At 43.1% G+C, this 26,907-nt stretch overlaps 1 protein-coding gene and 1 pseudogene across 2 annotated transcripts in view; one reads left to right on the forward strand and one right to left on the reverse strand.

Moving 5' to 3' along the window:
• The window catches only part of dis3l2 (DIS3 like 3'-5' exoribonuclease 2), a 410,232-nt gene that overhangs the window by 70,569 nt on the left and 312,756 nt on the right, over window positions 1-26,907 (reverse strand). For both annotated transcript variants that reach the window (XR_010975985.1, XM_068042291.1), the window contains exon 14: window positions 18,148-18,227. Coding sequence is in view for 1 of the 2 variants with exons in the window: in XM_068042291.1 (XP_067898392.1) it covers window positions 18,148-18,227 (80 nt within the window). In the remaining variant the exon portion in view is untranslated. The remainder of the gene's footprint in view (window positions 1-18,147; window positions 18,228-26,907) is intronic.
• LOC137375500 (large ribosomal subunit protein eL38 pseudogene) lies at window positions 21,728-21,996 on the forward strand (annotated as a pseudogene).

The following is a 26,907-nucleotide window of genomic DNA, read 5'->3' on the forward strand; positions in this document are numbered from 1 at the left end:
TCCAGCATTCCATGAGCAGAAATGTCCTCCAACTAAATATTGGGAAGATGGAAGCGATTGTCTTCAGTCCCTGCCACAAACATCGTTCCCTAGACACCAACTCCATCATGGTCCCTGGAACTGTTTGAGGCTGAACCAGACTGTTTGCGAGCTTGGTGTGGTACTTTACCCCAAGATGAGCTTTCAACTACATAGCTGCGCAAACACTAAGGCCGCCTATTTCCATCTCTGTAGCATCGCCTGACATCGTAAGGGTCATGAAGCCAAACTCTAGCAAGTTCATCTGCGTTCAGATTTCCAGATGTGCTGCTCTCAGACAATATTCTCTCCCCCCCAACCCCCCCAATGTGTTGCATGCAGAATTTGATCATCTTAGAATAAATCAATTTAGATCCAAGTCAAATAGCTTGCTTATATCTGCATTATTTATGTTGCTTAGCAAACTAGATGTACAAGACCAGATGATGTTGGCGACAACGTGCAGCATGACCTCAAGGACATCAACAACAAAGAAATGTTGCAGTCAGCAAAGTACTGCTCACTCATAGAAATGCTGGATACATTTTCTCCAATATTTTAATAGGCTACCACTGTTATTTGCAAAGTATCCAAGTACAGTGTTAACCACTTGCAATTAATCAATTTGTGCCTAGGTTTGGGCCTGTTATAACTCAAAGTATTGCGGTCAGGTGTAAGATAGCAAGTTAGTACAATAGGTCACCTGCATTTTTTCCCACAAATCTGCCATCAACAAACATGTTTGCTAAATTATGCTAGATACTAGAACTGAGTGTTAGGATCACTTGGAACCAATACAGACTATGTCTGATCTTGACTCACATGTTTAAGTTCCATTCAAAAAGACAAGGTTGCAAGCATATTGGTTGATAGCAATGGCTTAAAAACCATGCCCATTAAAATCATCAGACAATTTGCAAAAGCTGACACAAGAGCTGAACCAAACACTTAAAAACATTTTTAATGCTCTTAATTAGCTACCTTGAATCCCAAGCAAAATAATTAGCTGATGATGGATGTTAATCCTCCCAAGTAGAACGGCATGAACATTTGTTTCGAACAACAGCTTTACTATTGAACCCTATGGTTTTAATTTGGGATTCAGTATCCACATCTCAAATAATTTGTGCCAAACACACTTTATCTAGCCAAAACATCTAATTTCTTAGAATCCTTTAATGGATCAGTAAGAAGTGGAATAATAGGGCTCATGTTAAGTTTTGCTGACAGTCCAATAAGTTCATCCACTGAAAAGTTCATCCACTGAAAAGCTCAACCATATAGAGCAGGCAGATCCCAGGCTTAATTCTCAGTCTGGAATGAGTTGCTGATTTCAGCCAGTAGAGAAGCTATAATTGGCTTCAGCATCCCTCGGATAAGGAGGGGAACATCAGCAATGCTTCTTGCTCTTGATTTCTATTTAGTGAACCCTTTGTCAAGTACATATTTGGATATCAAGTGGGCGAAAGGTTTGGTTTCAACTGTGATGGGCTCCCTGTGGCTAAACAGCCTACTATCACATTGTTAAGATTCACACATGGATATTCATCACTTAGTCAATGGTAGTGGAGTGTATCTGGCATCTATGAAACCTTACTCCAACAAGGATGGCTTCAGGGGAAGGTGGAGAGGAAAAGATTGGTGAAGGGAAAAACAAGTTAAATTTTAAAAAAGTGTTTTGAGTGGAAATTGGTATGCTGTTTGTCCACCATGGCTAGGTGGAGAAAAATTAATTATAGACACCACCAAAATTAATCCATATGGACAATAGAGAAGGTATAATAGCAAAGTCAGAAAAGGGCACAGATATAGGTAACTCTAACAGATCCAATATTGAGCAATTTTGTGTAATTTCAGAGACAATAAGGGAGGGCACAATGTAATTGGGAATTAAAAACTTAAACTGGATTATATTTCACTTTCAGCCAATTTCTACATAGGAAACACTTTTTAGGTCACTTACAAAACTGCACAAAACATTTCACATCATCTATCAAGTAGCTTTTCAGCATTAATACAGCAGGAGGAGATTTATTCCCCCACAGACATTTGTATACTGCCAGAATGTCAATTTTAGATTACAAGCCAAGGCTTGTACAGGCATCTATGTCAAATTTGTATGCATCTTATGTAGACACACTGAAAGGGAGTAAGAATGGAGTGGGATGAAAGCAGATGAGATACAGAGGGTAAAGAGAAAGATCGAGGAAGAGGAAGGAACAGGAAAAAAGGGACATACATTACGTTTTGAGGGCAAGAGAGAGAGGCATTGAGGGGGAGAAGGTGAAAGAAGGACATAAACATAGAAGTGAAAGAGAGAGACAGACAAAGATGCAAGGACTAACTGGGAGGGAAAGAGCAGTAAGTGAATGGAGAGAGAGAGGCAACTGAGTGGGAGCGAGGAAGATGGCGAAAGAGAAGTCAATAGAGGAAGGGGGAAAAAGCGTGTAAGTGCATACATTGCCAAAATGGAACAAAGTGAGAGGCAGGAGGAAGGAATCAAGAAAATACAGCAATTGAGTGGGAGAGCAGGAACAGAGTGGATTGGAGAAAAAAAAAAACAAATGGAGGGTCAGCAAATGAGCAGGAGCTGAGTGGCAGGGAGACAGATTACAAAAGAAACTGAGCAGGCTGAGAGAACAGGAGACAAGAGAGAAAGAGATTACTGTGGAGAGGAATGTGGGAGAGCAAGAGTAAGCAAGAACTGAGTTGGAGGAAGGGAAAGAAGTAGAGAGACCATGAGAGCAATGAGTGAGTAGGAAAGACAAAGTAGCAAGTGACAGAGTGAAAAAAACAACTGTGGAAAAGAGAAAACAGGAGTGGAGAATATACAGAGAGACAAGCAACTGAGCTGTCTGTTTTTGGGGGCGGGGGCTTGGTGGGAAACAAGCAGCAGCATGCACCGCAGTGATTTACCAAAATTCTGATGACTACCCTAGTCAACATTAGAATGCTAAGTGGTATTCTCTTCCTCCAAATGCCAGAAAAAAATTAAAACACTAAAGTGAAACTTTCAAAATTTTCTACAACCAGTAACAGGTGTGGAAGCTCTACAAGTTAGAATTGGCAGATTCTGGAGCAGAAGAAATTTGATAAATGAACAGCAGTCATCATGTTGCTGCCTTTGAGTGGCGCCTTCAGTGAGTACAAGATAGGGAATGATTACACACTTTCAAATGATCTTGAGTAAATAAATCTTTTTGTCAGACATATTCCTGTCTTAGTAAGGTTACTCTACTTGATAATAAGCCTTCCTTGGGTACTACTGGAACACTCTCCTTGCTGACCAACTTCCATCCAACCTGAACTCCAATATTTGCAAAACTCTGCCACACACATCCAGCCCCGCACTCAGTTCCTTTCGTCCATCAACCGACCTTGCTGACCTACATTGATTCTTTGTTTCCCAACACCTTAAATCTAAAAATCCTGTCCTTATCTTTAAATCAATACATTGGCAAACATATTTTGTAGAATTTGTAGCTTTATTTGCTATATACTTGCAATAATATACCATTTAGATCAGGGTTGTCCAATATACGGCCCAGAGACCAGGATCTGGCCCGCCAAACCTTTCCATCCAGCCCGTGGATGTAACCTGTATTTGGGGCCGTTCCTCATCCTTGCCGTGACGGAGATGGGACATTTCCCTTCCTCTTCTTCTTGCAGAGTGACCTTTTTAAAACCATCTCGCTGTCAGTTTCACATCTGACAGCTGCTGACATCGGGAACGGTTGTTTCCCAACAGACTCAGGGGTTTTCCTGCGGGTTCTGACTTTTTTTTTCAAAAGGCCTACTGGAAAACCCCGAATCTGTTGGCAAACGGCTGTTCCCGATGACAGCAGCTGTCAGATGTGAAACTGACAGTGAGATGTTTTTAAAAAGAACTGTCCATCCGTCTGTTGAACGTTCCACTCTCTGCAACTGAGAGAGGGAGAGTGGGGAACTGAGAGAGAGAGAAAAAAAAGGGAAGAGAGAGGGATAGAGAGAGAGAGAGGAGGGGGAGAGCGAGGAGGGGGAGAGCGAGGAGGAGGAGAGCGAGGAGGGGGAGAGCGAGGAGGGGGAGAGCGAGGAGGGGGAGAGCGAGGAGGGGGAGAGCGAGGAGGGGGAGAGCGAGGAGGGGGAGAGCGAGGAGGGGGAGAGCGAGGAGGGGGAGAGCGAGGAGGGGGAGAGCGAGGAGGGGGAGAGCGAGGAGGGGGACAGAGAGAGGGACAGAGCGAGAGGGACAGAGAGAGAGGGACAGAGAGAGAGGGACAGAGAGAGAGGGACAGAGAGAGAGGGACAGAGAGAGAGGGACAGAGAGAGAGAGGGAGAAAGAGAGAGGGACAGAGGGAGAGGGAGAGAGAGGGAGAGAGAGGGAGAGAGAGAGGGAGAGAGAGAGATAGAGAGCGAGATAGAGAGCGAGAGAGAGAGCGAGAGAGAGAGGGAGAGAGAGAGGGAGAGAGGGAGAGAGAGAGAGGAGGGACTGGGGGGGGAAGAGAGAGAGAGAGAGAGAAAGGGGAACAGAGGGAGGGAGAGAGGCGACAGAGGGACAGAGAGTGGGGGCAGAGGGAGAGAGAGGGGGGCAGAGGGAGAGAGAGGGGGGCAGAGGGAGAGAGAGGGGGGCAGAGGGAGAGAGAGGGGGGCAGAGGGACAGAGAGGGGGGCAGAGGGACAGAGAGGGGGGCAGAGGGACAGAGAGGGGGGCAGAGGGACAGAGAGGGGGGCAGAGGGACAGAGAGGGGGGCAGAGGGAGAGAGAGGGGGGCAGAGGGACAGAGAGGGGGGCAGAGGGACAGAGAGGGGGGCAGAGGGACAGAGAAGGGGCAGAGGGACAGAGAGGGGGCAGAGGGACAGAGAGGGAGTGTGGAAAGAGAGAGAGAGGAAGAGGGAGAAAGGGAGAGACAGGGAGAGGGGGAGAGACAGGGAGAGAGAGAGAAAGAGAGAGGGGACAGAGAGCGAGGGGGACAGAGAGATAGCAGGGACAGACAGCGGGGAACTCTGGATACATGGTGGAAGTGGGGGAGAGATACAGAGAGGCTGGTGGGGTGGAGAGGGAGGGGTGGGGTGGGGGAGGGAAGAGAGAACGAGACACACACACACAGAGCATGTGGGGAGAGGGCGGGAGAGAGATCAAAGGTCTCTCCTGACAGAAGGAAATCTATCCAGAATAACCTGCATCGCTACATTAAGTGTTCAGGCAGAGATTGACTACTTATGCTTGGGCCGAACAAAAATTGTAATGTGAATAGGTTGGATAACCCTGATTTAGATTATCAATAGTAAGATCAATAGTGCTGTCTGAAGTAACGATGCAGGCCAGAATTGTAGTGCTCCCAGAAATGTCTCGCCACATTGCCTTGGTCCACCCTTACTCCGGAATCTCCACTAGCCCCATATTCCCTCATCCTCCAAAGACTTTATATTCCACTGACTTTGTGTAACCCCTACTTTCTTTGTTTGACCTTTGGCAGCACAGCCTGAGCCCCCACTGAAATTAATTCCGAAAACCTCTCCTCCCCTAAAAACCTTGGATCACCCTTCTCAACATCTCTCTTTCTGACGTGTTTGTTTTCCTCAAACCTATCTGTAAAGGTCCTTGGGATGTTATTTGCGTTTAAGGTGCTATAGAGATGCTAGTTGTTGTTTTCAGGAGACAAACTCTTGAAAAAGAATGTAATCTCGAACAATAATATTACTTATGTACTTTACAACAGACATTTTCTGCAAAGTGTGGGAAAAAATAATTGCAGCTTCGATTTGGGAAACGTGACTCAATATCTCATTAGGTCCTAGCTCATAAAATTGGCAATACTGTCTGCTAAGTCACGTGGCATCATAGAGTCATTTACGGCACAGAAAACTTCAAATTCAAGTGACACTGGAAAACTGCCACATCAAAGAATTGGGCACTGTTACCATTAGAAACCTTCTGAAATGCAAGTAAATTTCTGGAGAGTGATAAATAATTGTATGCAAGTTTCTGACAAACCAGTACTGCAACATTAGAAGAGTTAGTCATTCTCCCAATATGGAGCTAGAAAGAGTTTTCTGGACAGTGACATTTTATTCTGTCAGGGAAAATTAGCTGAGCACACAATCAATTCTGTGTTTTTCACGGAAAGGATTTTCTATTTCGGGATAATGTTTTAATATTCAAAGCCAAAATACAATTAGGTAGCTCATGTAAGTACCAATTTATGAAATCAATGTGCCACATCTGATTAAAGAACATTGCTGATCATGGATGAAATGCTTTCCTTTCAGAATCGTGGATATCGTGAAGCCAAAGATAACAAGTGACTAATAGGGTTTTCTTTTCTTGGTTCAGCAATACCTCAAAGGTTGGGTACAATTTTTCCACAGTACAATGGTAGAACTTTGGCCTTTCTGAATACTTACAAAGCAATTTTAAAATTACTTTGCAGCTGCTGCCAATGTGGCAAGACATTTCTGGGAGGACAACAATCCTTGCCTGCATCATTACTTCACAGAATCTTATTATTGATTATCTAAATTGTATATTTTTGCAAGTATATAGAAAATAAAGCTGCAAATTCTACAAACTATGTTTCTTGTAATACTTCAGAACAGTTGCGTTTAAATGATGTGATGTACAGGTCATAAATTATAATTAGACTAATTAAGATCAATCTATTGCTAAACAATAAGCATTTACTACAATTAAGAGATGTGAGATCATGACTCGAAATACAGGCAAATGTTTGGCTCTCATTTCACTGTAAACAATGCAGAACAATGAACTGATAATTTACAAAAAATAATTATTTTCGTTCCCTGCTTTTGTAATTTTGAATTACTTTCATTTTATCTTGCAGAGATATGCACTATGCCACATTTAAGGAATAGCTTTGCTAGGAACACTCTTAAAGATTGGATATCAAGCCCAACTCAATGACTTGACCACTTAACCTTTACCGACACTACAACACATTATTGAGAGACCATAGCATTGTTGTAGATGCCATCATTTTCTGGTCCTGATGTTTGCCAACAGTGTTATGAGTTCCACTTGCACAAGCACTGCCTATTTTTATTTTAAAACTGCTAATACCCGATCTCAAAAAAGCCTGCCCTTCACCCATCCATACTGTTTAACTACAGTCCTATCTCAACTTGCCTCTTTTCTTGAGCTTTTTTTAAAATTCATTCATGGGATCCAGGCATCGCTGGCGAGGCTATCATTTATTGCCCATCCCTAATTGCCCTCGAGAAGGTGCTGGTGAGCTGCCTTCTTGAACCACTGCAATCTTTGGGTGTAGGTACACCCAAATTCCTTATTGCCTTTGTAGCGGTTTGATACAACTGAGTGGCTTGCTGGGTCATTTCAGAGGGCATTTAAGAGTTACATATAGCCCTGACCAGGTAAGGACAGCAGATTTCCTTCCCTAAAGGACATTAGTGAACCAGAACAATCGACTATGGTTTCATGGCCATCATTAGACTGGCTTTTAATTCCAGATTTATTAATTGAATTCAAATTCCACCTTCTGGCAAATTCCACCTTCTGGCATGGTGGGATTCGAACCCATGTCTCCAGAGCAATATGCTGGGTCTCTGGGTTACTAGTCCAGTGACAATACCACTACACCACCGCCTCTCCTCACCTTCGAGTTGCATGACTACCTCTCCCAAACTTCCTGTTTAAATCTCTTCAGTCCAGCTTTCACCATACTCACAAACACAGGGATTGCACTGGTCAAAGTTACAAACGACATCTGCTGTGATTGCAACCATGGTACATTAACGGCCCTGTCCTCCTCGATTTCTCTGCGCTTTCTGACACAGTTAATCAAGCCATCCTTCTCTACTGTTGTCCAGCTCCACGATATTGGCCTGGAACAGTTCCACTTTCATCCGACCCAATGCAGCCAGCGCATCTCAAGCACCTACTTCTGGAGTAACTTCAGGAATTCCGGAAGGAAATATACTTGGCACTCTCCTCTTCATTATCTATATCCTTTGCCTTGTTGACAACTGCAGGCATAGGGTCATCTTCTATACAATATGCTTATAACAACTAGCTCTTAGGTTATGCTATTTCCCTCAACCCCATGACCACTTCTGTGATGTCAAACTGTCCAACTGACATTAAATTCAGGTGAGTCAAGATTTCCTCTCATTAACATCAGAAAAACCAACATCATAACTTTCATCCATCACCACAAATTTTTCTCTCGCTTCAGGATCCATGTGCCCCCACCACCACCAACACTGCCCCCCACTTCACCCCACCCCCTGCCACTTGCTGAGACTGAATAAGATCCTGCCAAAGATTGACACAATGTTCACGCCAGAGTTGAATTTCAAATCTCACTTGCTATCCATCAACTTCCATCTCTGCAACATCATCTGCCTTTGCTCCTTCCTCATTCTCACTACTGCTGAAATCTCTTCCTACTTTTCGCCTGATTTTTCCAATTCCACCATTGCCAGCCAATCATCTACCCTCCAGCAACTCTAAATTGTTCAAAACCAGAGTGCCCATATACTGTCCTGCAGAAAATCCTGCTTTCATGTCAGCCAATATGCTCTGCCACTCATTTCCATAGTTCTATCGCCCATGCAAAAGACCAGCTCATGTGAATAATGTGCGGATGTAGATTTTCAGCCAAAAATTTAGGCCCTACATAGCCTGACATCACCAGATATTGGCATCACAGACTTATGGAGTTCAATACTGATTTACTACTGACTGAGACCTGCACTATACTAAACCAAAGTGCTGTCAGTCTCAGCGTACACAAAACCTCAGACCGTCCTACCTCACCCACCACATATTCAGAAGGACTAAGCAGCTGGAATGGCAATCCCAATGGACATGCTTCTGTTCTGCATAATATTGGAAGAGGAGTAGCAGAACAAGAAGGTCTGCGTGAGACACCATGACAGAAGCCAGGTGCCCACTTGCTACTACTCTAATTGGTGTTTAGTGTTTTATGCTGCTCTTGCATTCCAGTGCAGGCAAATGAGCTCTGTAGGACATTACAGAGCTATTCCTGTTGGCAAGATTGGAGCAGAAACCCGTGTAAATGCTTATATAATTTCTGCGTAAATGGATTCAGCAAATTCAAAGCGATTCTGAAGATAACTAGCTCAAAGCAAGCGGCCTTCCAGATTAAATTAAGTGAATGTCTGTAATAATCCATCCGCCCATAACAACTTTTAATCAAAACACTGGCATAATAAGTATATATTTTCTGTGAACACAGAACTCTTCAGCTATCACTTCTCTAAGTTAATACGCTAGCTTTTATATTCAATATAGCAATTAATAAATATATATTTTAAGACACTAAATAATGACAAAATTGTGCACAAAATATTAATTTTTTGTCACATGGATTTCCATCAAAAACAATTAATAACAAAATAATCAATTTCTTTTAAAAAGAGACTGGGGCAACACCTGGTGAACAATTTGATGGAAAGTTATAAGTATGATTCAATTAGTCATGATTTGGTCATAATCCTGCAGCGAATATGGAAATATCACATATAACCAGGAGAGGTTGATAATGTAGACAGTAATTTCAGATTGAAAATGTCATTATCTAGTAACTTCAGGGATCAGATTGACATTTCATAGCTTTATTGCCTTGGTAGTTTTTCATGTGGCTATTCACTTCTCTTGAAACGATAAATTAAGCAGGGAAGAGTCCATATTTAATCTTCAATTGATAATTTTTCCAAATTGAATATTTACAATACCAGCCTCTCCCTGGCTTGAAGTTTTAAACACACAACATACTGCTAAAACAAACTCATATTACAAAAATGAACTCTTCAAATGTCAGAAGTCGCTTTATGTATTAAAACAACAACTTAACAACTTATATAGCTTATATAGCTTCTTCAATGTAATAAAAAGTCCCAAGGCGCTTTACAGGAGCATTATAAAACAAAGCATGACACCAAGCTGCAAAAGGAGATATTAGGTCAGATGACCAAAAGCTTGGTTAAAGCTTGGTTTTAAGGAATGTCTCAAAAGAGGAAAACGAGTTGGAGATGTTTAGGGAGGGTATTCCAGAGCTTGGGGCCTAGACAACTGAAGGGGCGACCACCAATGGTGGAACGATTAATATTAGGGATGCACAAGAGGCCAGAATTAGAGGAGCGCAAATATTTTGGAGTTGTGGGGCTGGAGGAGATTACAGAGATAGGGATGGTGAGGCAATGGAGGGAATTTAAAAATAAATAAGGACTAAAAACTATTAAGTATTAAAAGCACTTTTACTCACCTGGGCTGCCTTTTCTATTATTCTCACCTATTTTTAATGATTTAACTTTACATTTACTTTATTTCTATTAAATATAACAAATCCAGAATGAAATCTTTTTCTATTTAAATAGTTTTGAATACTTGGATTGCCTTTATTTTAACTGGTAACTTCCAGGACCCAACAACCGCATTGAAAAATTCTATTTATTAACTTAATTTTCAAAACTGTGATCGGCAGATTTTTGTTAGGTAAAGGTATCAAGGGGTATGGAATAAAGGCAGGTAAATGGAGTTAAGGCGCAGATTAGCCATGATCTAACTGGATAGCAGAACACGTTCAAGGGGTTGAATGGCCTACTCTTGTCCTCATGTTACAAAGGAGGAGATATTAGGAGGTATGACCAAATGCTTGGTAAAAGAGTTGGGTTTTAAAGACGGGTCTTAAAAAGAGGAAGTTGGAAGCATGGAGGAGTTTAGGGAATGACTTCCAGAGTGTGGGGCCCAGGTAGTTGAAGGTAACAAATGGTGAGGTGAAGGGAGGGGAGTGATAAATACAACGCCAGAGAAATGGAGAGTTCGGGTGGGGAAAAGGCAGAATTGGGCTGAAGGAAGTTACAAAGATAGGCAAGAGGAAGGCCGTGAGTAATTTAAACATGAGGATGAGAAATTCATAAGTGGTGTTGGAGGACCAGAAACCACGGTAGGTTATCAAGGATTGTGGTTATGGGTGAGCAGGACCCCGTGTGGGTTAGGAAATGGACAGCAGTGTTTTGGAAAAGCTGAAGGTTATGGAGGGTGGCGGATGATTGGCCAGCTAGGAAAACAATGGCATAGTCATTGGAAGTGACAAATACATAGCAGAGGATTTAAACCAGAATATGGGCTGAAGTAGAGGCAGAGGTGGATGATGTTCTGGAGGTGGATGAAGGCAGTGGATAGGCTATGGAATTAGAATCTCAGCTCGGGGTCAAATGGAATGGCGAGGTTGTAAACTATCTACTTCAGCATGAAACAATAGTGGGGAGGGGGTTGGAACCAGTTGTAATAATGCAAAGTTTCTGGTGGGGGCTGAAGATGATGGCTTTGGTTCTAGCAAAACAATATTGATTGTTTTGTAATAACAACTGCAGTTAAACCTGGACTTCCACCATTCCCTTTCAGACTCATAAATTCACATCACCCAAATATGAACTCTATATATTTGGGCTGAGTTTAAGTGCCAGTAACCATGCCTTGATCAGATATTTCCTGCACACCACATTTTTCCCTGTAGTTTGATAGTTTAATTGTGTTTCCTGCATACTAAAAACAGTTTCCATACTTTTCTTGAGTTGTTTTCCATATGTGCATATTGGAAAAAATTTGATCCAAGGTTATAAATAACATAATTAGTTATAATATAATATACACATACATAAGATCTCTGATGGTGTTACTGTAATTAATCATGAAAGGAGGCATTACACCACAAAATTCACAATTACATTTCTATCTTCATTTATACTTATCCATATGTGACTAGAAACTTGTTTGTGGCATTACCTACAGTTAGTTGATGAATACAGTTTTTTTTTAAATAGCAACAGAATTAAGACTTCAGAAACTCACTCAATCAAGCCAGCTAGTGGCCAGAGTCTGCAACTGTAGTCTGACAGGTGATAAAGCAAAATTAAATGGGAATTGTTCACTTAACAATTCATTATGATTGGTCATGCAGTTCTGTCAATATTAAAGATTGTGACAATTGGAAGTAAGGCTTGTGGGCTGGAAGTGCGTGTCCTATGCAAGGTTTTTTATATATATGAATGATTTTGCACAGAGTGGTGAACAGATTACGCTTACAGCTTCCCACAGATTTTTGTGGGCTTTTGAGCAGCAACTTACAGTCATTGGGTGTCTGAAACAGCGTGGCATCCTCTGGAGATCTGGGACCTGTGTGAGCAGGGCAAGCAAGAGTGTGTCTCCTCAACCAGAATGAAGAATCCTCATTGAGACATTGAGTCAAAACTAGTTAGAATATTTAAATCAATGTAAAAACATCCACCAAGAGCGCGAGAATGAAAGATGATGGGAGAGAGAAAAAAAATTATATAATCTCCAACAATAATTAATATAAAAGTTAACTTTTAATACCAAAGATGCATGGCTGCAATTAAGACTCATCATGCCGTTAAAGATTCACTTACAATTGAATGAACAGTCCCTAACTTGTTCACGCATGTTTAGTGGATAACTAGTAGATAACTACTGCAAATTCACACTCTTAAATGTACTTCAATGCCAAATCTATTGTTGAGATACCAATATAGCACAGCTTGTGGAGGAGCAACTTCCTGAATTCCTTGTTTTATTGTGCATGTGTGGGTGCCAGAATTGGTGTACAATTTAGTTCATAATAATGCTGATAGCCTCACCATTACTATTACTGTAAAATCCACACTAGTATTCATGCACAATTCATGTCCATAACAGTTGAACAGTACCACAATTTTTCCGGATTGATTCAAATTTAATATACATAATACATATAAATAAGAGCTCTACAACTATGCAGTCAGCAAAATGTACCAATAAAATAAACAAATGTAACCAATCAAATCATTAAAAATATTTGAGAAATTTTTCATCCATGACTTTCTCTCCTTTGCCTGTTGACTGAGGCATAAATTGAGATTTCTAACATAAAATAATCACATACTTTACAATAATTTATTTAAATTTACTGTTAATATTCTGCTGACGACTCAAGGGGCAGGATTTTTCCCTCCACGGTAGGAAGTGGAAGTCAGAATCATTTCTGGGTCCTAAAGCTGCCCCGAGTTTCATGGGGACGCACCCTTAATTGGCCTAGAGACAGATTTGGCAGTCAATTAACAGCCATAGGGGCGGGAAGATAGGTGGATTGCTCAAATGTGGGCCTGATTTAAACAGACCACTGCAGCCATTAATGTGGCTGCAGTTTCACTGCTTTCATCTGTTTGCAAGATCATAGCTGCAGACAAACTTGGAATGTCTCAGGAGAGACAATGGTCTGGAACCTGGGGCAGGGCAGCCCCTTGATTTGTGCATGCAGATCTGGAGGTCCTCCTGGAGGTCCCAAGGGAGAGGAGGGAGGTCCTCTTCCCAGTGGGTGGCAGGAGGAGGCTACCCACCCAGAATAAGCAGGCCTGGATGGATATAACACAGTCAGCAGAAGGAGTGTGATGCGCAGAAACTGGATCCAGTAGAGGAAAAGTTTACTGACCTGGTATGCTCTAGCAGGGTGAGTGCAACCCCAAACCCTCAGGACATGCCTTTGGGTAGTTACTCTCCAGACGACAAACCAGCTGAGAAGCCTCGGGGCATATGCTGCTCCTGAATATGGGAGGAGTGTGTGCCCAGGCACTTACTGACCCTTCAGATAGGCTCAGAGCTATAGTCCTGCTGAGGACCTACCAGCACTGAAACATGCAGCTTCCAATGAATTGAAGCAGCTGGCATTGGCCATTGAGGACAGCCTTATCACACTCTCTTTTGGCCTTGCAGGAGAAACAGGTGGGCCCAGACTGGTAGGGGGTTCCCTATCTTCACGTGATCACAGCCATGGAGGAGGAAGCCCTGGACAAGGCAGAGTCGCAGACCATGAGGAAGTTCGACTTGACGAATGGGCATCCGTGGTGGAGATGTTGATTAAAGAGTGCAATGTATTCATTAAGGGAGAGCATTGCACTCCACCCTGTACAAAAACATACTGAACATGGAGTTGCATTGGGAAGCTTCAGCACTCCAGAGGCTTCTGCTCTCCAAGGTTACTTCTCATGATTTCTTCTTGTGTCTCCCACAGGTGCAGACGTCAAGGCAAGGAGACCAACTTCCTCATCATCACCAGGCCAAGCGCAGCAGCTGCAGAGCTCAGAAGAAGCATTGTCACACCTTACAAGCGCACCCTCCACCAGCCCAGCTACAGTGACCTCGGTGGTCCTCGCGTGCAATTAGATAGAATGGCACTGGGTGATGAGCATGGCACTAGTGTACAGTTGAAGGCACCAGAGGTAGCGTCAACTGTGGGCAGTCCTCCTTGGAGGATGGAGGACAGACACAGCCCTGCTTAGCTGTCCACTGATGCAGGGCCTCAGGAATCACTGGAAAGGAGGTTCTACCTAGATTGGCAGCAACAAACGTGCTCCTACATGCCAGAGTTCGCCGAGGCAATGCGGGGTCATGGACAGAGCATGGAGGAGTCCATCCAGCTCATATGCGTCATCATGGCTCAGGGCTTTGAGCACAAAAGCTCCTCCATTGAGACAGTGACCAACCTCATGGAGAGCCATATGTGACAGCACTTGGAGTGCATGCAGGAACTGCGCACCGACATACAGAGGTTACATGCCACACTATTTAGCCTGGACTGGTCAGTGGCGCTGGTGGTGCTGAGATGTTTGGAGGGGATGCCAGTTGCGCCTTCTGTGACCACCTCATTGTGCAGCCAAGGCACCTCGGTGTTCTGCATCTTTCCACTCCTCCTTCTCTTCCATGTTTTCTCCTCCTCTTACTTCAATGAGTTGTTCCCTTCCAGGACCTCACTCTCTTCAAGATCCACACCTCTTTGGAGGGCCATGTTCTGGACCATGCAGCAGACAACCACAATGGGTGAGACCCTTGTAGAAGCGTATTTCAAAGCACCACCCGACCAGTCCAGGCTATGGAACCACATCGTCAGAAGCATGATGGCCTAGTCAATGGTTGCCCTAGTAAGCAGATGGCTTCAGTTGCATCACCTCTGTGCCTCTATCTCTGGCTCTCAGAGGGTTGATCAGCCATCCCTTCAAGGGATATCCCTTATCCCCGAGAATCCATCCATGCAGTTTGGGGGATTGAGTGAAGAGCTGCAGCAGCCTGGACTGGCGGAGGATGAAGAAGTCATGGCAGCTGCCAGGAAAGCGAGTGCACGAGGAAGCTCTTCTTGTGGTTGCAGACCAGCTGAACATTGAGGGAGTGGAAGTCCTTCCTGTTGATGAATCTGACTGGCTGGTCACTGGGTGCCTTGATGGCCACATGAATGCAATCGATGATGCCCTGTACCTGGGGGAATCCAGCAATGGAGGAAAAACTCTCTGCCCTCAGTGCCTGTGAGGCTATGTTTGTCTGGAATTAAATGTACTGTCCAGCTCTCACCAATAGGGCATCAGTGATCTGCGAGATGCACTGGTGGGTAGCTGTCTGTGAGATGCCCCAAGGTCCACAGCCGATCCTTGGAAGAAGCCAGAACAAAGAAGTTCAAGGCCATAGTGACTGACGGCTACTGGCAGGGCATGGTGAGCAGTGCTGCGAGGTCCTCTGTGACGAGGTCACATCTGTCGGGAGAATCGGTTTCCTGTGGCACTAGTTCTCAGTCATCTCCAGGTTTTCCCTTCTTTGGAGTTAGATATAATGCTGACGGTATGGCCTTCATGTCCTTCATGCCCCTTGTCGCTGTCCTGATGCCTGGGACTCTGCCCTTCTTGGGAAGGGTGTTGCTCATCGCCACTAGACCCAAAATCTGACAGTCGTGCCCCCATTGCTAGCTGCTGTCTTCCTTATGTTCAGGTGGTCACCCAGTTGAGTTTGGCAGTCTTGCCCCCTCCTATTAATCCCCTGTGATACCAAGTGGGTGACAACCCCCTGGCACTGCCTGAGCGTTTACTGCCCACTCTCACCGCAATCTGTGTTGACCCAATGTCAGCTATTTCCCAATGGCCGAGTCCCCCTCTGCGTTGTTGACCCTTTCATGGGTCCCACCTAATTCCCTGGGGCAGCCACGACCGGCTCCTCGCTGCATGCTCACCTCCACTCAGCTGGTCTGCCCCAGCATTTGCAGCTGGTGCACCCCCATCAAAATCAGAACATGTCCATTAACAAGCTCCCAATGAGCGCTTTAATAATGTAGCCTTCTTAATAGGTTGGGCAGGATCTCCGGGCCGCCTAGCCCCTGCCCTGGTAAACCTGGCCAGCGCCGGGAAAACGGCACACCGGCTGATGGTATTTTCGTCCTCCAACCGCCTCTGTTCCCACCCCTGGTGGAACTTGAAAATTCACCTCAAGCTCTTCCCTCTTTCTGATGTTTACCAAACCCTAACATCTCCCTCCCAAGCACTGCAAACACTTTGGTCCTTAGTACTTCTGACACACCATAAAACTTTCTCCTCTCTCCAGTGTTGTTTTTGGGGAATATTTGATGGCTTTAACCCTTTTTCTTCAGGCCATGGTGGGAGTAGGCTATTTTACCATTGTCTGGTTATTTTCTGAGGCAACCACGGTCAGAAATTGGTGTCAGGGTACCAACCAATATATTCTGAAGCCTGGTCGGGTGTAAAATTAAAACCCGACCCGGGCCCGACCCGAGAACAGCCAAGTCAAACCCAACCAGGAGCCGAGCCCTTTAATTTTTTTAAATGCCTGACCCGTCCCGAACACTGGACGCAGAATACAGACCCGACCCGAACCCGACACATTTAGTCGGCTTTGGCCTCGCTCCCCATTACTGACCCCTCTCCCTAGCTCTGAGACGCATTGAGACCGGGAGCAGGCCTGACACAGCCCATGGACCCGCTCCCTATTACTGACACCCTCCCCGCCGGCTCTGAGACACATTGAGACCGGCAGCAGGCCTGGCACGGCCCATGAACCTGCTCCCCACTACTGACCCTGCGGGTGTGAGACACCGCAGTGCCTTTTCCATCCAGAGACGGGGAAGAAGCTGCTGTGGCTGCTCAGCTGGGTTGCGCTTTTTCATTGTGAAAGTAGAATGCTGCACTGTCTTGGCATTCTATGAAATGCAGTGAAATCTACAAAGGAACATTTTTTGTTGCCAACGCTAGCCAAGTAATGGCTGGAAAATTCAATTGTGTTTTTGTGCGTAGCAGTTGTTCTCAATTTACTGCACTTGCCTCAGGTATTTTTAATTTTCAGAATTTTATGCTTCTTTACGGTTTGCAGTTGCTGTAAATTTTGGCAACAAAGCATCGCAAGAGAGTCTTCAATACAACAGATCTCTTTACACATTGCATATACCAGTTGCATTACACACTTCTGGATCAGGGCATGGAGAGGAGGAGAGGGGAAGTGGGTACAGACACACACTAGCTTCTCCAGGGTGTTGTTGCATTGGGTGACTAATCTTCACTATCTGAAACAGGTGTCACTGCACTCAATAATCTCAATTACTTCGTTTCAAAATTACAGCCTTCTTTGCATGGACAGACTCACTGAACAAGAGCATATCTGAGGGAATCACAGCATAGGTTTTTAAATGTTATTCTTTATTTCTACATTGGAAGCTAACTCATGCAAACACGATTATCAAGTCTCTTTCGCCCTCCCTAACAGCACTATGGGTGTGCTTGTACCAGATGGACTGCAGCAGTTAAAGGCAACTCACCGCCACCTTCCCAAGGGCAATTAGGGATGGGCAACAATTGCTGGCCTTGCCAGCGATGTCCACATCCCATGAAATAAAAAAAAATACAGACTTTCACCTTGTATCTTAGATTCACCTACGATTAATTTAGAGAACCAAAGTTAACATTGTAAACTGTCAAAATCAACATTGATCGTAGGTCATAGCAGCAATAATGGCAATTAGCGTCAACTTTGTGGCCTAATTTGACCTGATTAACCTTTATATAACCAAAACCAATGTAACAAAAAAGTTCAAAAACTCTTACAATGTCTTCAACTTGCTACATTATTACACCAAGATATACATTATAAAACAGTTCTCAGAAAGGAGACAAATAGCAAATGTAGTGTTTATCCACAGACTTAAAATAGGACAATTTTTGTCAATTTATCACCATCTGCTGTTTAAGGTGATAGAATATAGAAATTGCAAATTGTCAGCTGATTAAAACATGAAGAAATGTGGCTAGAAATACGTCCAATAACAACTTACTTATTGCTGTCCTTATACTGATAGACATAGCATCCTTGAGGCATTCCTGTCTCACTATCCAAGGTAAAAGCGATCTTCGACTGTAAAAGAGGGACACATTCAATATCAGTGGATTATTGTTTCGAACTAAAATAAAGAAAATAAAGAAATACTTCCAGGTTGGTTAATGTCAGGTCAACAACATAATTGCAATTAAAGTAGAGATTACCAAACAGGTAGTGTGTTCTTACTACTATTTTGAATGTTCAGCCTCCATCTAGAAATGAATATGCCTTCATCCAAATAACGGAAAGGTTGGCAGAACCACTGGGGCAGTGCCTTTGAGTTTTTTTGCAGTATGCAAGACCTGTCCACAGAGATGCTCTTTTTCAATCCTAGCACACAAAAAGGCTTAGTTCTTATATAAAAAAAAGTTGCAGTAGAAAAACTCTGTTGATCTAATGAGGCAAGTTACCTGTAGTAAACTAGTAAGCACAAAGTGCTCCACGTAAGAGAAAGGAATAAGGGACTCTATCCTCACAGAAATGTTGACCACCCAACTTCCCTCCCTGGTTCCCATGCTAGCTGTATTGTAAACAGTTCCCTTTCCTCTGGTACGGTCATGCTCCCTGTCAAAACTGCAATCATCACCCCGCTCCTAAAAATACCTTACTCTTGACTCCTCCGTCTTCACAACTACCACTCCATTTCCAGACTCAACTATTCCAATATAATATAAAAACAAGAAATGCTGGAACCACTCAGCAGGTCTGGCAGCATCTGTGGAAAGAGAAGCAGAGTTAACGTTTCGGGTCAGTGACCCTTCTTCAGAACATGATGTTCCGAAGAAGGGTCACTGACCCGAAACGTTAACTCTGCTTCTCTTTCCACTGATGCTGCCAGACCTGCTGAATGGTTCCAGCATTTCTTGTTTTTATTTCAGATTTCCAGCATCCGCAGTATTTTGCTTTTATTCAAATATTCCAATGCTCTCCCATCTTTCACCCTCTAAACCCTTGAGCTCATCCAAAACTTGGCTGCCCATAGCCTAACTCACACCAAGTACAGTTCATCCATCAGCCCTGATAGAGTGATTGCCTGAGTTAGCTTCCAATGTAGAAATAGAGAATAACATTAAGAAACCTATGCTATGTTTCTCTCAGATCCACTCTTTCTCAGTGAGTCTGTCCTTGGGGGATTGATTACAACCTGCAAAGAAGGCTCTAATTTTGAAACAAATACATTGAGATTATTAACTATACATTGACACCTGCTTCAGATAGTGAAGAATAGTCTGGTTCGCGATCCACCAACATCTCAGATTTAAAATTCTCATCTTGCCGTTCAAATCCATCCAGGATCTTGCCCATCTCTATCTTTGCAACCTCTGCAGCCCTACAATCTTTTGAAAACTCTGCGTTTCTCCAAAGCTGGCCTCTTGTGCATACCCAGCTTCCTTCGCCCCCACCACCCTAGTTCAGCTATCTTGGCCCTAAGCTCTGGAATTCCCTCTCTATACCTCTCCCCTTCTCTCTTTGCCTTTAGGACGTTCGTTAAAAACCACCTCTGACCAAACATTTGGTCATCTGTCCAAATGTTTTCTCCATTGGCTCAATGTCAATTTCTTTGTCTGATCATGCTCTTGCAAAGCATTTTGGGAAATTTTACTACATTTAAGACACTACATATGGAGTTAGGTCACAGATTAACCTTGGTCTCATTGAATGATAGAAAAGGTTTGAGGGCCTAGATGCCCTACTCCTGTTCCTGTGTTCCTATAAATGGAAATTATTGTTGAATGGATCAGAATCTTTGCTCTACATTCAAAGAAAGGAAGACTGCACTAATTTTTGCACTGTCCTCAAACAAATAAATGTCAGAATAAAACACAAAACTTGGCTGGGAAATGATGATCCAATTCTGAAGTGAAGTGTTTATTTGCTTGAACTCGCTGAACAAGGCAACAATGCTTCGTACAGCCATGTAAATTACTCTATGCATCTTCCTTGCAAATTGAGTCGAGGAGCCCAAGATGTAGACATAGGATTAGCAGAACATGCCTCTATTTTTTAAATAGTTATAAGCAGTTGAACAATGAAACAAAATACATTTTACAACCCACCTCAATTATGTAAAAGACTCCTTGGCCCTATATACACAAACAAAATGATATTTTTTCTAAGGAGACACACAATAGCAAGGAAAATTATAGTGATCTGATCTTCCAAAATAAATACAACTCATTAAAAATGTAGGCAAAAAAATAGTTTTATCCTTAAAATAGGCCCATCACTATAGAGTAAATAATACAAATTCTAAAAACTAGAGCAACAATGACAGTTTTGGCCACATGTAATTAACTGCACAATTTTATTTCTTCCCATAAAACTGATACCACTGCACCTACTTCAACTAAAGCTTCACAATTAAACATTTGCTGTAACATTTGGGTTGCACGGTCTTGACTTGGTCTAGTGGCAGCAAGTTGTTCCCCAGGGTCAAGCATCTATAAATGGCAGATCTATTTTAGCATCAACTGAGATTTGCCAAAATTGCTGAGGACATACTAGACTGCAGTGAGGGAGCTGCAATGAGCCAATTAACTATATACTGATAGATGGGAAGGTGCTGCAGTTAAAGAAAAAACTCTTGGTATGGACTGAACGGCATTGGGGAATGTCACGTTGAATGGAAAAACTTAATGTTCACAACTAACTTCCTTCGCATTGAGACATTCTTTCCATGGGATTATCTTATTACTTAGTGGAAATTCTTGAATTCTCCAGTTACTAGCTATTCTCGTGAACTTATCACGCGAATGAAACGTGGTAACTTTGTGATCTTGAATTGTTCACTTCAAACCAAGGAGTTCAAAATTCTTATTAACTTCTACTTATTCATATAGATATTCGATTGAATACTACCTATCTACAAATGATTCTCCAAAATGAGGTTGCGCTTGCCAATCCTCCCTGATTGTCTGAGAATCTCCTGGGAATTGTTGTTAGGAGCCCAGGAAAAATCTGCCCTTTAAATTTGTTGCTGCAACAGCAGATTTCCTTTTCTATAACTGGCTGTTGCTGTAGAGAGCTTAGGGGTGACCTTAGTGCTTGTTAACCAAATCAATTAAGGGATATGGACAAAGGTGGGTAGATCGAGATAGGTCACAAATCAGTCATGCTCTCATTGAATGGTGGAACAGGCTTGAGAGGCCTACTCTGGTTCCTCTGAATATCTGGTGGAGAAACAGCCAGGAAGCTAGGGGTTGGGAAAGGAGGAAAATGGGATTTCAGCTAAGAGAGGGATGCTGGAGAATGGAGGTTCAGGTTATAAGGGATTGGACACTAAAATAAAAGCAAAACACTGCGGATGCTGGAAATCTGAAATAAAAACAAGAAATGCTGGAACCACTCAGCAGGTCTGGCAGCATCAGTGGAAAGAGAAGCAGAGTTAACGTTTCGGGTCAGTCACTGACCCGAAACGTTAACTCTGCTTCTCTTTCCACAGATGCTGCCAGACCTGCTGAGTGGTTCCAGCATTTCTTGTTTTTATTTTATATTATATATATTATTAATAAAGGATTGGAACTCTGCTGAGGGAGATGGGAAGAAAGGGAGAAGAAGTGGAGCAATTACGCAGTTCAGTGTTTCCTGCCAGGTACAGCAACAAAATTAAGAAGAACAAGGACAATGTAAAATTCAAAGTACGGTGCAGCAGGTACCTATACACATTAGTCATAACAGACAAAGAAAAGGCTGAAAAACTGAAACAGTCTCTGCCTCCAGGTCTGGCTGTGAAAGAACTGAAATAAGGAGCTGAAATCTCTAGATGTTCAAATTTTGTTGAATAAAAAGACGCTACAAAAAAAAACATGGCGAGTGGAAGTAGTGGCGAAAGGAGCAGCCAGTAAACCTGAAGACTTTACTGTGGGTAAATAATGAAATAGTCCAAGCAAAGGAAGGGTAAAGGAAGGCTTTGAACAGAAGGCCATTAGACCACAGGATGCTTCATTACAAGTGGCTGTTGAGGCAGAGACTAGAACATAATTTAAAAAGCAATGGGATAAACACTTGCAAAGCAGGAATATAAAGGGGGGGGGGGGGGAGGCAGTAGGGTGCAGAGAAATTAGGTTACAAGAGAAAGCACCAGCATTGGCACAGGCACCGGGGGCTATGTGGCCTCTTACTGTGCTGAAATTTCTATCATTCTCTTGAGAATTCTCCTTTAAGTATGGGTCCAGAGCGTGGTTTGAAAATATTGGTGCTGAACTGAGCTGAGGACAGTGCACCTTGTGAGAAGTACCCCAAGCACCAGGTCCATTGCCTTTGTGTAATCTACCTGCTTGTTACAGATTGGTCTGTGGGGTTAGCTTTCATATGTAAAATCCAAATACAGATCAATTCAGACTGAAGATCCCAGTTCAGAGGTGTTGCCTTCACATAAATCCCGAGTCCAAGAATATAGGGAGTGGGATAGGGCCGGTTAAAGTGGCACTGATCAGGGAGCCTGACCGTACCTTGTACAGGGGGATCCTGGCTGTAGTTACAGGGCAAATATCAACAGGTAACCAGATTGCTACGAGTTACAGGAAGGATAGTGAGGCATTACACCTATTACTACCAGTTAGATATAGGCTATTAGCGAGTTGTTACATTTCTATTGGTTATGAGGGAAATTTGAACATTACCAGTATTACTGTTAGTTATTGGAGCAACTCTAATAGTACTTTTTCTTTCATGGGAAGTGAGCATAGCTAGCATGGCCAGCACTTTTTGCCCATCCCTAACTGCCTTGAGGGGGTGGTGGTGAGCCGCTTTCTTGAACTGCTTCAGTCTATCAGGTATAGGTACTTCCACAGTGCTGTTCGGGAGGGAGTTCCAAGATTTTGACCCAGCGACAGTGAAGGAACGGTGATATATTCCCACGTCAGGATGGTGTGTGGCTAAGAGGGAAACTTGCAGGTGGTCATGTTCCATGTGTCTGCTGCCCTTGTCCTTCTAGGTAGTAGAGATTGTCAATTTGGAAAGTGCTGTCGAAGGAGCCTTGGCAAGTTGCTGCAGTGCATCTTGTAGATTGCATACATTGCTGCCACTGTGCCCCAGTTGTGGAGAGAGTAAACGTATAAGGTGGTAAATGGAGTGCCAGTCAAGCGGGCTGCTTTGTCCTGGATGGTGTTGAGCTTCGTGAGTGTTGTAGGAGCTGCACTCATCCAGGCAATTAGACAGTATGCCATCATACTCCTGACTTGTGCCTTCTAGATGGTGGAGAAGCTTTGGGGAGTCAGGAGCCGAGTTATGTGCTGCAGAATTCCTAGCCTCTAACCTGCTCTTGTAGCAGCAGTATTTATATGGCTGATCCAGTTAAGTTTCAGGATGTTGATAGCGGGGGATTCAGCGATGATAATGCCGTTAAATGTCAAGGGGAGATGGTTAGATTCTCTCTTAGTGGAAATGGTCATTGCCTGGCACACGTGTGGCACGAATGTTACTTGCGCTTATCAGCCCAAGCCTGAATGTTGTCCAGGTCTTGCTGTATTTCTACAAGGACTGCTTTAGTATCTGAGGAGTCGCGAATGGTGCTGAACATTGTGTAATCATTAGCGAACATCCCTACATCTGACCTTATGATGTAGGGAAGGTCATTCATGAAGCAGATGAAGATGGTTGGGCCTAGGACACTACCCTGAGGAACTTCTGCAGCAGTGTCCTGGAGCTTAGATGGTTGGCCTATATCAGCCACAACCATCTCCCTTTGTGTTAGGTATGACTCCAACCAGTGGAGAGTTATCCCCCAATTCCCACCGACTTCAATTTTGCTAGGTCTCCTTGATGCCACACTTGGTCAAGTTGCTGGTCAAATTAAAGTTCCTTCCAGTTCTGGTTTCCACCCTCTGCAAATCTCTCCCGCACTTTTGGTTTCAACTCTTGCATCGTCTTCCATTTCCCTTCTTTGCCTGCTCATGGGTGGCCTACAGGTTCTAGGAACTTCTCGCACAACAGATGCTAGCACAAAACCATGAACAAAGATATCCAACTACGGGGATCCAAGCTTTATAAGGTAATTACAACAATTGCAGATGTCACATGATCAAACTTCCAGGAAAACCTCCAACCAGGTTTGTCAATCCTATATCTGCTGTTCCTTCCACCCCTTCCCATCTCATTACATCCCTTCTGCCCCAACCGTGTCTACAGTCTGAACGATAAGTCATTCATTTATGTGTAATAAATAAACAAATGACGCAGAACAGAAAACTGATTAATCATTGATCCCACATTGTATTCCTTCTATATGATATGGGCATTGCCGAATACTGTCACAGCTTTGAATTCTAGCCAGTTTTGTACGTGGTGCAAATGCAGAGCACTAGAGATCAAGCCACACTGCAAAATTCATTACAAAGCAGTTCTATATATAAACACAGCCCATATAACAATATGACCTTTTCAGTCCAATAATACTGTGTACCAAACTAGAATAATGATATAGATCCAATTCACGAATGAAATCTGATCAGCTGACTCCGTCCCAATGTTGCATTTAAGTTCTAAATGCACAGAACACATGCATTTTCTAAAAACTGTGAATCTTTATGTACAGCAGTGTTGCTGTGGCTAAAATGTGTAGCACATATGTTTCATAAGGAAAGGTGCATGAAATAAAAATACCATATTTTTGCTGGGGTTCACTGCCAGGTGAAGACAAAAGAGATCGTAAATCACAATGTACTGCCGGGAGGGAACACTTCTCACGGGGAGCGTGGAAGAGTCTGTAATTTATCCTCATAACCTCTAACCCTGTTCTTAGATGGTGACTACTCAAACTCTTGACTGAGATATAACTCTATGTAGTACTGAGGAACTGCAGAATTGTTAGAAGTCTTTTGGATGAGATACTGCTGATTGGGAGCCTTGTTGTGTGGAATTGGCTGCTTGCCGATATACAATGACTGCACTTCAAATCCAATGGGTTCTGAAGTGCTTTTGAGTGTCATAGCATGATATAAAAGTAAATTTCTATGCTTTCAGGGAAAATAATTTGCTCCCTTCTAAATTATCCTACCTTTTGCCTGTTGAGAGAAATAAAATCAATTTACCTGCACGTCATAAAAGACATCCATTTTTCCATATAATCTATCTTCATATAAGTTTTAATTTAGATATACATGAGAACAAGAAAGATTGGCTAAATTGGTAGCACTCTCATCTGAGTGAGATGGTTGTGAGTTCAAGTTGCACACCAGATGTTACATAATCACAGCTGCAGTCTAATACTGGAATCCTTCAATGCCAGAGGTACCTGTTACATTGTCAGTATACGAACATACGAATTAGGAGCAGGAGTAGGCCACTCGGCCTCCCGAGCCTGCTCTGCCATTCAACAAGATCATGGTTTATCTGATTGTAACCTCGACTCCACATTCCCGCCTATCCCCGATAAGCTTTCACCCCCTTGCTCATCAAGAATCTATCTACCTCTGGCTCAAAAATATTTAAAGATTGCATCCACTGCCTTTTGAGGAAGAGAATTCCAAAGACTCACGACCCTCAGAGAAAACATTTCTCCTCATCTCTGTCTTAAATGGACGACCCCTTATTTTTAAGCAGTGACCCCAAGTTCTAGATTCTCCCACAAGAGGAAACATCCTTTTCACATCCACCCTATCAAGACCCCTCAGGCCCTTATATGTTTCAATCAAGTGGCCTCTTACTCTTCTAAACTGCAGCAGATACAAGCCTAGCCTGTCCAACCTTTCCTCATAAGACAACCCACCCATTCCAGGTAGTAGTCTAGTAAACCTTCTCTGAACTGCTTCCAATGCATTTATATCCTTTCTTAAATAAGGAGACCAATACTGTACACAGTACTCCAGATGTGGTCTCACCAATGCCCTGTATAACTGAAGCATAACCTCCCTTTTGAATTCAATTCCCCTTGCAATAAATGATAACATTCTATTAGCTTTTCTAATTAATTACTACATACTAACCTTTTGTGATTCATGCACTAGCACACCCAGATCCCTCTGCATCTCAGAGCTCTACAATTTCTCACCATTTAGATAATTTTTTTAAATTTTTCCTGCCAAAATGGACAATTTCACATTTTCCCACATTACACTTCATTTGCCAGATCTTTGCCCACTCACTTAACCAATCTATATCACTTTGTAACCTCATATCCTCTTCACAACTTACTTTCCTACCTATCTTTGTGTCATCAGCAAATTTAGCAACCAGACCTTCGGTCCCTTCATCCAAGTCATTTATATAAACTGTAAAAATTTGAGGTCCCAGCACTGATCCCTGTGGCACACCACTCGTTACATCTTGGCAACCAGAAAATGACCCATTTATGTTTACTCTGTTTCCTGTATTCTTTTAAAAAAAACTTTCTTACTCCAGATTATTTCTGATATAGTATCTTAGGTCAATCACATGGGAAGTCACAACTCCCAATGCCTTTCAGAGTGCCTACTGTTACGGCCAGGTGAGAAAGGGGTCTAGGGTTCCCTCTCAGCCTTTGCCTGGGTTAACCATAACAGGGTTTAATTCTAAAAACACCGTGTTTTTAGTTCCCCCTCAGTGAATCCTTGTTCACTGCTCTCCAATTGTAAGGCAAAGAAATCAACCAGACAGGTTTTCTTCTTGTTTAAATCGAAAGGTGGAAGTTTATTCACCTTAAACTCTAGTTTGGTTAACGACTATGAATACGCAACGCAACCACACTAGCATGCATACGCGATAAACCCACAGAGAGAGAGAGAGAGAAAAGTAGAAA

This window comes from Heterodontus francisci, chromosome 11, assembly GCF_036365525.1.
Source record: "Heterodontus francisci isolate sHetFra1 chromosome 11, sHetFra1.hap1, whole genome shotgun sequence".
Lineage (NCBI taxonomy): Eukaryota > Metazoa > Chordata > Chondrichthyes > Heterodontiformes > Heterodontidae > Heterodontus > Heterodontus francisci.